The sequence below is a fragment of the Nematolebias whitei genome, chromosome 12, assembly GCF_014905685.2.
Source record: "Nematolebias whitei isolate Nwh7 chromosome 12, NemWhi1, whole genome shotgun sequence".
In the NCBI taxonomy this organism is placed as follows: domain Eukaryota; kingdom Metazoa; phylum Chordata; class Actinopteri; order Cyprinodontiformes; family Rivulidae; genus Nematolebias; species Nematolebias whitei.
Window position 1 is genome coordinate 46882256 of NC_056509.1, and position 12962 is coordinate 46895217.

The 12962-nt window shown below is 43.6% G+C and overlaps 2 protein-coding genes and 1 long non-coding RNA gene across 3 annotated transcripts in view; all 3 read left to right on the forward strand.

Moving 5' to 3' along the window:
* vipas39 (VPS33B interacting protein, apical-basolateral polarity regulator, spe-39 homolog) overlaps positions 1 to 1567 on the forward strand; it is a 5367-nt gene extending 3800 nt beyond the window's left edge. The window contains exons 15-19 of the mRNA XM_037685673.1: positions 754 to 795; positions 866 to 1042; positions 1122 to 1211; positions 1329 to 1433; positions 1500 to 1567. Coding sequence (XP_037541601.1) covers positions 754 to 795; positions 866 to 1042; positions 1122 to 1211; positions 1329 to 1433; positions 1500 to 1520 — 435 coding nt within the window. The 3' untranslated portion in view covers positions 1521 to 1567. The remainder of the gene's footprint in view (positions 1 to 753; positions 796 to 865; positions 1043 to 1121; positions 1212 to 1328; positions 1434 to 1499) is intronic.
* A 2578-nt stretch (positions 1568 to 4145) lies between these two features.
* LOC119418397 lies at positions 4146 to 7088 on the forward strand. The gene is made up of 3 exons (XR_005187189.1): positions 4146 to 4203; positions 4929 to 5041; positions 7075 to 7088. It is a non-coding gene; the product is annotated as an uncharacterized LOC119418397 (long non-coding RNA).
* A 1056-nt stretch (positions 7089 to 8144) lies between these two features.
* Positions 8145 to 9272, forward strand: gpr132b (G protein-coupled receptor 132b). The gene is given in 1 exon segment (XM_037685215.1): positions 8145 to 9272. A coding segment is annotated over 1 exon segment (1128 nt).
* Positions 9273 to 12962: the final 3690 nt, after the last annotated feature.

Genomic DNA, 12962 nt, shown 5'->3' on the forward strand with positions numbered 1-12962 from the left:
GTTAGCCCGACTTTAACTAAACTATGACTAGTCTGAGGTTAGCCCGAATTTAACTAAACTATGACTAGTCTGACATTAGCCCGAATTTAACTAAACTATGACTAGTCTGAGGTTAGCCCGACTTTAACTAAACTATGACTAGTCTGAGGTTAGTCCGACTTTAACTAAACTATGACTAGTCTGACGTTAGCCCGACTTTAACTAAACTATGACTAGTCTGACGTTAGCCCGACTTTAACTAAACTATGACTAGTCTGAGGTTAGCCCGACTTTAACTAAACTATGACTAGTCTGAGGTTAGCCCGACTTTAACTAAACTATGACTAGTCTGAGGTTAGCCCGACTTTAACTAAACTATGACTAGTCTGACGTTAGCCCGAGTTTAACTAAACTATGACTAGTCTGACGTTAGCCCGACTTTAACTAAACTATGACTAGTCTGAGGTTAGCCTGAGCTTAACTAATCTATGACTAGTCTGAGGTTAGCCCGACTTTAATTAAACTATGACAAGTCTAAGGTTAATCCCAGTTTAACTAAACTATGACTCGTCTGAGGTTATCCTGAGTAAAACAAATACTTGACTAAACTAAACCAGACTAAAAGAAACCAGAACAAGCTGATCTAGTTTAAGCCGATCCAGAATTACCAAGCGTCTTGTTTGTTAGCAAACCTCTGAGGTCAAACCCTGGATTTGTGGATTAGGACCAATTAGACTAGATTAGTTAAACCATGTTTGGTTTGTTGGTTTGCAGGGAACCTACAGCAGTCCACTGAACATCCGTCAGACTTTCAAGGTGAGAACTGTTTCGTTTTGATGTGCTGGCTGTTTAACCAGCTCCTGACGGCCGTGACCTTTGACCCCAGATCTCAGAGAAGCAGTATTTTGCGACGATGTTGGCGGCGAGGGCGAAGCTGAAGGCGTGGGACAACGTGGAAGCTCTGTTCACCAGCAAGAACTGGCTCGGCATGACGAAAAAGAGATCTCCTCTTAGCTTCCAGCGCGTCGTCGACATTCTGCAGAAAAACTCAGCCCCCACGCAGGTGAGGGGGCGGGGCCAACTAGCAGCGTCACTGGTCAGACGGTGGGAGAAGGACTCACGCTGTCGTTGGTTCCTGACAGGTGCTGCAGGAGTACGTTGGACTCGTGGACGACGCAGAGCTGAGGATCAGTTTGGCTCAGAAACACAAATGTCACGACATCGTCATCAACGTGAGTCTCATCAATGTTCCTCTGACCGAGCTCCGATTGGCTGCCGAGTCCGAATCAGAGTCCGTCAAGGCTCTTTCTGCCGGTTTGTGATGTGTTCCCTCGTTCTGCACCACTCAGACCTACCGGGACATGAAGGACCGTCAGCTCTTGGTGGAATACCGTAAGAAGGTGGAACACGGCTCCGCAGAGGAGATCAAGATTGACATGCTGCTCAGCAACTCGGTGAGGAGGAGCTTAACTGTAAACATTATGCGACTCGTCTTTATTGGTTTTCTTCTTCTTTTGCAGCAAATCCGGTGGAAAAACTGATGCGCTAACGTGGCTTCAGAGACTTTTATTGTGAAAGTGAAGGGCCAGCTTCCTGTTTGAGACAGCCCGTGTATCGCAGCGTCAGCAGGAACAACTAGTCAGATTCACTCATCTGGCTAAAGAACAGTCGGTTTGACTCCGCCCACAGAGTAGAGAGAAGGCGGAGCTTCTTTTTCTGCTGAGTCGTCCTTCCTTCATTTGACTTTTGTTCACTCAAGAAAAAGAAAACGTTCAGAAAATATGAAAACTACTATGAACTACTGAGTTTGTGTGATGAGTTGTTAAAACATTTTATTTTACGTATTAACCTGAAACAGGTGATCAGTCGCTGGTCTTCAATAGAAAAACCTGAACTGAACCCAGAGACCGTGTTCATTTTTCCACTACGCAGAATACAAACTTTACCATCGTAAAATTAGAGGAAGAAACTGTTTAAATGTGATGAAATCACTTTTTATAATAAAAAGATTTTTAAATAAATGTGTGATTAATGGAGCATCGAAACAGTAGCAGAAAATACAGAAGGGAATCTGTCGGATCAATCGAAGTGTTTGTTAAAGTTTATTATTGATTTTAACACCTATTTGCTATATTTATCTGATAGATTCCAGTTTGTAAATGTAAATAATGAATCTTCATACACCAAAGTTAGTCATGGAGTTCCTCAAGGTTCAGTGCTTGGATCAATACTCTTTACCTTGTACATGCTTCCATTAGGTAAAGTTATTAAACAGCATGGGATAAATGTTCATTGTTATGCTGATGACACACAATTATATTTGTCCATTAAACCCAATGAATCCAATCAGCTACTTAGACTACAAGCATGTCTTAAACACATAAAAACCTGGATGACCCTTAATTTTCTCCTGTTGAACAGACAAGACTGAGGTTTTGGTTTTTGGACCTGAGCACCTTAGGAATGAATGTTTCAGTCTTTCTCCTCCTTAGATGCATTAATCTGTCCTCCAGCTCTAATGTTAAAAATCTTGGTGTTATTTTTGATCAGGACATGTCTTTTATCCCCCACATTAAAAACGTTACTAGAACCTCCTTCTTCCACCTGCGTAATATCACTAACATTAGAAACATCTGATCTAAAGATGATGCAGAAAAACTGCTCCATGCATTTGTCACGTCTAGACTGGACTATTGCAATGGTTTATTATCTGGGTGTCCAAATACTTCTTTAAAACGTCTTCAGTTGATCCAAAATGCTGCTGCCAGAGTCTTAACTGGAGTTACTGGGAGAGATCATCTCTCTCCAGTTTTAGCTTCTCTCCATTGGCTCCCTGTCAAATCCAGAACTGAATTCAAAATCTTACTTCTAACCTACAAAGCTCTCAACAACCTAGCTCCATCTTATATTACAGATCTTATTGTTCAAAACTTTCCTAACAGAGCACTTCACTCTCAGACTGCAGGTTTACTTGTGGTTCCTAGAGTTTACAAAAACAGAATGGGAGGAAGATCTATCAGTTCTCAGGCTCCTCTCTTGTGGAACCAACTTCCAGTTTCTGTCCATGAGACTGACACATTGTCCAGTTTAAGTCTTTCCTTTTTGATAAATCCTATAGTTAGGGTCAGCTTGTTATGCTGCTATAGACTCAGACTACTAGAGGACAAACTGACCTCATTTCCTTAAATGAATTGTTATAACTGAATAGTTTTCATTTGATACTATTTCTATCTTAACATGTGATTCTTGACCTGCCATTGTGTATCTATTCCTACCAAACCCAGCCGGTCGAAGCAGATGGTCCTCTTGTCCTGATCCTGGTTCTGCTAAAGGTTTCTTCCTCATGAGGGAGTTTTTCTTTCCACTGTCGCCTTCATGCTTGTTCAAGATGAGAGTTCAGTGATGGAGTTAAACTCAAAGCTGCTCCTCAGATAAATAATGTTCAATTATTATTTTATACATGAATGTTTCTGTTCAGTCCCTGAGACGACTTCTGATGTGACTTGGTGCTTTATAAATAAACTGAAATCAATTGACTTTACTGCTTATTACATTGATTGTTCAGCTGCTGAATCTGATTTTACTTTGGATCGATTTAAGAACGAGGATCTGTCGGTTGTTAATGAAGCTTTATCAAAAGCCATCCAGGAGAGATCAGAGTAGTTGTTGCATGTTTTTGATTTTTGTAATACTTCTGAGCTGGTAATGTGAAGTTCTATCTACTTTCTGGCTTCTGTATTCTTTTGGCTTATAAGGATTTATAAACTTTAACAAATTAGTGGTAATAGTGACTCGATCGAGCAGAATATAGTTTTATTGTATCATTTGTGACCAAGGATCCTACATGGGTTTTTTGTCGTGTAGTTCCGCGCTCGTGCCACCAGAGGGCGCGCTTTCTCTGCTGACTCGCTTTAAACTAATTCATAAACTTTAATAATTTATTGAATATGGTGAGCACGTTTTAATTTGTAGGATTTTGTTTATTTCAATGAATATCATCAGTATTTATCCTTTTTTAATTGCATCTCATATTAATTTGATTAGATTTATAAACTGGGATCGATCAGTCATTAAAAGCCCTAGGATCGACCAGAGTATCGATCCCAATTTAAACATGAGTTATGAATAAGTGATGCAGATGACGGGGGTCACGTGACCCGCGCTGCTTCTCTGCATCATTCAGCATGTGCGCGAGGACAGAGACGGACGAGGTGCGTGGCTGAGGTGAGTTTTTAACCAAAAACAGAGAAGACCTGAAATTTAAAACTAAATCAGAATTAAAAGTCAGCTGTTTATTTGCATCTCCGAAAATCTGTTAGCAAAATATCTCGCTAACCACTGAACGGATTTTAATGAAACTTTCAGGGAGTATTCACCTTATTTTTATCTTCAAGTAAACACATTCTGAAGTCAATTCAAGATGACCGCCAGAATAAATGGTTACAAAAACACCAAAATGGCTGTAAATTAATTAATTTGACCAATTTAGAGCTGTGATTTGTTGTGGTAGTAGCTGAGAGTCGTCCCCAACACATACTCAGAAGTGCTGCTTATCGACTGAAATCGTTGCTCTAAACTTTTGCTTTACCTGTCGGCATCAACCGTGTTAGCAAAATATTTAACTGGATGGATTTTATTAATAATAAAATAATCATTGAACGTTCCTCCACAACTGATTAACTTTTGTAATAAAACAATTCAAGATGGCCGCCAGAGCCAACTGACCTTAGAAAAAACCACTGAGCTATGTCAGGTCTCTGAATGAGTCCTGCGGCTCAGTGGGTTTAACTCATCTAAAGAAAGGTTGAATGAATATCTGGTGTGGTAGTAGCTGAGAGTTATTCCCAGCGCTGCGTATGAGACAGGCCTGTAAAGTTTTACACTCCAGCTGCAGTTCTCCAACATGTTTGTTCCGTTTTGTTGACATGTAAACACTTGTTTACGTGCAGGTCAAGACTAAAGCAAACAAAGAAGCAGCTGCAGCAGCTCGGGCCGAATGAATCCAGAATCATCCGATGGACACTTGGTTCCAGGGAACATCGTTTCCTGTGACAGAGAGGAGGTAAAACATCTCGAAACATCTGCTTCTGTTGCGTGAACGTGTCTCACGTTCCTGGACTCTGATCAGCTGTAAACCTCAGGTCCACTTCCTGTCAGAGTAAAAGCTCGCCACGCACGAGCAGGAAAACGAGGCGTTCTGACTTCAGACCAAAATCTGATGCGACGTTTCCACAGGAAGTGCGCCGATGACACGAACTGGCGTCAACAGTTTCTTTGGAACCAAGAAGCTGAACGACCGTTTGAACGATGAGGAACAGACTGGCGTTATAAAAACAGACGCAATAAAAAACGTTTTAGATCAGACACTTTAAAAGACGGGCAGCACGGTGGCGCAACTGGTAGAGCTGCTGCCTCTCAGCGAGCAGGTCCCTGGTTCAAACCCTCTCCGTGCATGCGTGGGTTTCCTCCGGGTGCTCCAGTTTCCTCCCACAGACCAAAAACATGCATGTTAGGCTGATTGGTAACTCTAAATTGTCCCTAGGTGAGAGAGAGAGAGAATGGTTGTTTGTCTCGTTTGTCTCTATGTGGCCCTGTGATGGACTGGAGACCCGTCCAGGGTGTCCCCCGCCCCTCGCACTGTGATTGCTGGACATGGGCACCAGCGACCCCCGTGACCCAAAATGGAATAAACGGGTAAAGATAATAGATGGATGGAAACTTTAAAAGTCCGAGCAGCTTTCAGACTCACGAGACAAATAAAGAAAACGTCTTCAGTCACTACACACGAAACACGTCCCCCACCTCCAGATTTACTATAAGAGGTTGTACAATGGGTGTTTCCTGTCTCCGTTTATCAGAGTCAGAAAATGGTGCATTGAAGAAGAGGAACTTCTCAAAAGAGGAAGTCTCGACTAACGTGCCGTCGGATGCTTCATCTTCCACCAGAACGGAAACATCTCGCAACGAGTCCTGAGAAATTCAACTACTTGCTTAAAAAAAAAAAAAACGAGGCCGACCCCTTTGATGCATGTTTGTGCACAGAAGGCGATGGTGAGAGTCATGAGGTCCAGAGACCTGAGTCTGAGGGGGAACCAGCAGGTCCAGAACCTCCACAGAAGGCGATGGTCCTGCTGCTGCAAAATAAAACCATTACGAACACATTTATTCACCATAAATTAATTAAAATTAATTTTTTAAATGCCTTATTGCTCAAAGTTTTAAATAAAGATCAGTTGCTCTGAGCGCATGTTGGAGATGACTGTCAGCTACCACCACACCAAACTACAGCATAATATTTGTAATAAATCCCTTTGTCTGCTCGATAAGATTGATTAGCTGTTCTTTTCATTGACGTTTAAAACGTTTAAGAACATGCAGGCTATAATGTCTTCAAGACACAACAAAGTGGCCTAATTTATTTTTTAGTGGCATATAAAACACTCTCGTCAGCAGAGCAGTGAAAAAAGGCCCCATGCTTTCTGAGGACTGGGCCCAAAGGAAGCAGGTAAAAAAGTTAAAGGGAGAAAAGCAAGGGGACCTAAAATAGAGCCCTGTGGAACTCTGTTTTAAGTAAACAGTCATTGTTGATGAGCCAGTTAAAATTAAGGTAATGCAGAAAATATTTATTCTTCTTTCAGCTGCTCCCTTCTTCAGGGCTCACCACAGTGAACTATCACACAAAGACTTGGCAGTTGTTTCGGATGCACTTCCTGACACAGCTGCTCGAGGGCGCAGGGTGGGACAAGTGAGCATGGAGGCAGGTGTGGCTGCTTCACCTTTCCCACCCATATTTTTAATGTTGTCGGTCCAGGGGGTTGAACCGGTGACGTTCTGATCACAAGCCCACCTTCTCTGGCCTCTGCACCACCACTCCCAAAGTTTTAAAAGTTCAGATAATTAGGGTAAATGCAACTAAAGAATAAAAACAAAAATCTAAACTAAGATATTAAAATCAATTATTTATTTAAGCTAAAAAAAAAAGAAAAAATTTACGCAGAAAAAAGTTTATGATAAAAAGTAAAAACTTAAAAAATACTTTAAAAAATATGAAAAAAGTTTCAGATGTTTTACGTTTTTCCTTCTTTTTCCTTACAGACACTCATCCTTGCATCTGATTGGAAGTTCCACCCTGCAGACACTCATCCTTGAATCTGATTGGACGTTCCACCCTGCAGACACTCATCCTCAAGTCTGATTGGTCGTTCCACTCTGCAGACACTCATCCTTGAATCTGATTGGACGTTCTACCCTGCAGACACTCATCCTTGAGTCTGATTGGTCGTTCCACTCTGCAGACACTCATCCTTGAATCTGATTGGACGTTCCACCCTGCAGACACTCATCCTTGAATCTGATTGGACGTTCTACCCTGCAGACACTCATCCTTGAATCTGATTGGTCGTTCCACTCTGCAGACACTCATCCTTGAATCTGATTGGACGTTCTACCCTGCAGACACTCATCCTTGAGTCTGATTGGACGTTCCACTCTGCAGACACTCATGCTTGAATCTGATTGGACGTTTCAACCCTGCAGACACTCATCCTTGAGTCTGATTGGACGTTCCACCCTGCAGACACTCATGCTCGAGTCTGATTGGTCGTTCCACTCTGCAGACACTCATCCTTGAATCTGATTGGACGTTCCACCCTGCAGACACTCATCCTCGAGTCTGATTGGTCGTTCCACCCTGCAGACACTCATCCTTGAATCTGATTGGACGTTCCACCCTGCAGACACTCATCCTCAAGTCTGATTGGTCGTTCCACTCTGCAGACACTCATCCTTGAATCTGATTGGACGTTCTACCCTGCAGACACTCATCCTTGAGTCTGATTGGATGTTCTACCCTGCAGACACTCATCCTCGAGTCTGATTGGTCGTTCCACTCTGCAGACACTCATCCTTGAATCTGATTGGACGTTCCACTCTACAGACACTCATCCTTGAATCTGATTGGACGTTCTACCCTGCAGACACTCATCCTTGGGTCTGATTGGACGTTCTACCCTGCAGACACTCATCCTCGAGTCTGATTGGTCGTTCCACTCTGCAGACACTCATCCTTGAATCTGATTGGACGTTCTACCCTGCAGACACTCATCCTTGAGTCTGATTGGACGTTCCACCCTGCAGACACTCATCCTTGAGTCTGATCAGTCATCATGACGCCTGGCACTGATGCAGTGCCGCTCAACGTGAGCTCAGCCAGCTGCGACCTGCCATACATCGAGGGCCACCTGCCATTGATGGTTCTGTACATCACCGTTCTGATTGTTGGTCTTCCTGCCAACCTACTTACGGTTTTCCTCACCTGGCAGCAGGTGCAAAGGAAGAATGTGTTGGGCATTTATCTATGGAGTCTGTCGATGTGTGACCTGACCTACCTGTGTACGCTGCCATTGTGGACGGACTATGTCAGCAGAGGCCACATCTGGCATTGGAGTTCTGCCGCCTGCAAACTGACAGGCTACATCTTCTTCACCAACATGTACGTCAGCATCTTCCTGCTCTGCTGCGTCTCCTGCGACCGCTACGTAGCAGTGGTGTACAGTCTGGAGGCGCGCGGCCTGAGGCGACAGCGCTACGCCGTGGTCCTCACTGTCGTCATAGTTCTGGTGGTGGCCACTGGTCACAGCGCCGTCTTCATCATGAAGGAGGGTGCCGCTGCAGAAGGTTCAGGCCGCTGCTTCGAGCCGAGTCTCAGCAGCGCCACGGTGATGAGCTTGAGCTATGCTCGCTTCGTCATCGGTTTCCTGCTTCCTCTGCTGCTGCTGGTGTTGACGAACCGCAGCGTCCTGGCCAAAGTGCAGAGCAGCACGGGACTGCAGCCTGGACAGAAGCGGCGCATCCGATGGCTGGCAGCAGCTGTGGTACTGCTGTTCCTGGTCTGCTTCGCCCCATACCACCTGATCCTGCTGGCCCGTGCCATCAGCTTCCAGTTACCCTCGATTAAAGGGGATCCCTGTTTCTTCGAGAGGACTCTGTACACCCCCTACACCGTCTCTCTTGGCCTGTCTACCATCAACAGCGCCATCAACCCCATTCTCTATGTCTTGTCCAGCAACAACATCCGCAAGGAACTGTACCAAGGATTAACACAGGTCTGCAGCTGGGCACCTTCCAACAGCAGCCAGAACCATATCCAGCCATCAGACAAGTCCTTAGAGCCGTTTTCTGGGACAGATACAGAGAGACAAGCCCCGGTCCAGACCTGAAAGACCAGCCAAATATTGGTCTTCAATGGACCATCCAGAGACAGACAAGCAGCCGAAACACCGGTACAGACTTGACAGACTGGCCAAACGCTGACCTGTAATGGACTACTGAATCCAGAATCTGATCTCTGGTGTTGGACTGAAAGGTCTGCTGCTTCCCAACAGCCTTCAAGTGTTTGATGAGCATCCTGGGAGCAGGACCAGGTTCAGGTCCAGGATGAAGACGAACACTTACCCTCAGTGAAAGTCGAGGATGGGTGCACAGGTAGAACAAACTGAACTGTCAATCAGAACTGGTATTTATAAAGATTTGTTGTTTTTTATATATATATATATATATATACATAAGTGAAGAATATTCAGTGCCGCAATAAAACATAAGAATAAGGAACTCAGTAATGTTTGTTTTTCTGGCTCAATGTTTGAAATGTTTGAAACATTTTAAATCCTGAACATTGCCAACTGACACTTCCAGATCAAATATAAAATGAGGGGAAATTAACTGTACTGAGCAAAAGCTTTTATTCTTTTACATTTTCCTTCCAAGCAGCCATATTTTATTGTCATCTAATAAAGTGCTCGTCAACAGTCCTCCACACTTTCAAAGCTGTTTTTTGAACTTTACTGCTTCGTTCAGCTTCAGTTCTTGTATAGACTATTTTCAGAAGAATTATTACCAACTGACCAAAAAAATATTCAGGTGTAAAGACTAAACTCAAGGGATGAGCTGGTGCTTTATTGAAAGATTACCAGAGAATGGGTCTCTACGCTCTTAGTTACTGTTCCAAAGACATCGTTTGGTCCCATTTCTTTAGCTGAATTTACAGCAGAAGTCCAAAGATAACACCTGGACACAGAGGAAACAGGATTTATAGCCAACAAGGTAATTCCCTCAGGTAAACCAGCCATTGGAAGAGCACTTTGTGTGATTCTGGTGCTGATCCAAAGCCAAATCAAACAAGGTTGGCATCAGGATGGTCATCAGACACATGCCAAAACTAAAATGAAGATCTATAACTACTCTGTGGGATGATACGACTGTCGTACTGGTCCATATGGGACCTGAGTTAACAACTGTCTCCGGTGCGGTTAACCAGTGGGCTGCCGGAGGAAACTGGACTTTGAGGCAGAGGATTCTGGGCGACCACTGGATCATGAGCAGCCGGCAGAAAAAGAAAGTAAAGTTTCAGGGTTCCGAGTCAAGTTCAACAGATTTTTTAAATCCCTTTTTCTTAAATCTGTGACTTTTAGACACTTCATATTCTGCAGGCAGTGAGGGCAGCACTGTGGCGCAGGGGGCAGAGCTGGTGTCTCAGCGAGAAAGGTGCCGGATCGATTCTTGACCTGGAACCTTTCTGGGTGGAGTTTGCATGTTCTCTCCATGCATGTGTGGGATTTCTCTGGGTCCTCCAGTTTCTTCACAGACTAAAAACATCGTCTCTGAATTGTCCCTGGGTGTGGGTACGAGTCTGAACGGTCTCAATTGTGTCTCCATGATGGACAGGAGACCTGTCCAGAGTGTACACCGTCCCTCAGCGACTACTGGACACAGAAACTAGTGACTCCCATGACCATAAAAGGAAGAAGGAATGGATGAATGGATGTATAATGGATGATGGATGGATGAATAGATTTATGGATGGATGGATGGATGAATTCATGGATGGATGAATGGATGGATCTATGGATGGATGGATTTATGGATGGAAGAATGGGTGGCTGTATGGATGAATGGATTTATGGATGGATGGAGTAATGGATGGATGAATGGATGGATTTATGGATGGATCGATGAATGGATTTATGGATGGATGGAGTAATGGATGGATGAATGGATGGATTTATGGATGGATGGATTTATGGATGGAAGAATGGGTGGCTGTATGGATGAATGGATTTATGGATGGATGGAGTAATGGATGGAAGAATGGGTGGCTGTATGGATGAATGGATTTATGGATGGATGGATTTATGGATGATGAATTTATGGATGGATGGATTTATGGATGCATGAATATTTGTATGAATGGATTTATGGATGGATGAATGGATGACTGGATGAATTTATGGATGGATGGATTTATGGATGGATTAATTTATGGATGCATGAATATTTGTATGAATGGATTTATGGATGGATGAATTTATGGATGGATTTATGGATGTTGGATGGATTTATGGATGGATGGATTTACAGATGGATTTATGGATGGATGAATTTATGGATGGATTTATGGATGGACGAATGGATGACTGGATGAATGGATGACTGGATGAATTTATGGATGATGAATTTATGGATGGATGGATTTATGGATGGATTAATTTATGGATGCATGAATATTTGTATGAATGGATTTATGGATGGATGGATTTATGGATGGATGAATGGATGGTTGGATGGATTTACGGATGGATGGATAGCTCTGTTTGCTGGAAGCCAGCCCGTGAACTGGCTGGTTGGATACTGACGTTTCTCCGGGAGTTCTTTGTGTTGGCGCAGCCATCTTGAAATGTGTGAGTAGTTTATTTCACCTCCTGAGATCAGCTGCAGGGAAACGGCTCCAACGACAGCTTAGAGAAGAGGGTGATGGTATTATAACTCGGGATTAAGAATGTGCAACGTCAGAAAAATGTGCAAACTTAAGAGGAGCTGCAGGGGTTATAAAAAATAAATTTGAAATGTCAAAGACCTTCGAGGTGACTAATCATCAGGTCGCTGAGAGCTCCTGCTGATCCCAGATCAGACTGCAGGGACTTCCTGCTATAGAGACCAAGATCAGAACTCACGCTCCCTCTTGTAAGGCGGTTACCATGGCAACCAAGCAGAAGCTTTCACCCGAGCGTCCGGCAGCTTTTCATGGACGTCCATCACTCAGCAGGACCAGATTCATGATGTGATTTCAGCCTGCGGGGTTTACCTGAGAACATCATGGTCCATCATCTGAGACAGAGTTCTGGTTCTGTCCCGAACAAATGAACACACACACTTGTGAACACACACACACGCACACACACACACACACACTTCCTGATGATGCAGTTGTGAGGACGTGCTTTTTGACTCGTATTTCCAATGAGCTGAAGAGAAAGCGAGATTAAAAGGCTTGTAACTTCTCAACTCGGAGATGTGTGTGTGCATGTGTGTGCATGTGTGTATACGTGTGTGTGTGCATGTGTGTGTGCACAAACAGGAAGTTTCAGAAGAAATAAAAGTGTGAGATGACAAACGTAAATGAGGAGGTCATAAATCTAATCAGACTGCAAACATGAGAAAAACAAACCACAAAAATTGTCTCCCACGGGGTTATTCTTTCAAATCTTATCATGAGGTTGAACAAACTATTTATTTATTAACTTTATTTATTAACTTTATTGAACCAGACAAATCCCACTGAGATCACAGATCTTTTGCAAGGGAGGTCTGGACCTGAAGGCAGACTAACGTGCATGTTTTTGATCTGTGGGAGGAAACTGGAGTATCAGGAGAAAACCCACACAGAAGGAGAAGAACATGCAAACTCCACCCAGAAAGACCCCAGGTCCAACCGGGGATTGAACCCAGGACCTTCTTGCTGTGAGGCAACAGTGCTAACCACTGAGCCGCCGTGCTGCCAAGTTTTTCAGTTTCTATTTAGAAATCTCAAATGTTTCAAAGTTCACACTGTTAGTGGGTTCTTAGGTTCTTGCAGAAAGTTGTTGGGAACTCTTACCCAGCCCGGTCTGCTCCGATTGGCTGAACTGTCTCTCTGCACATCGACGGAC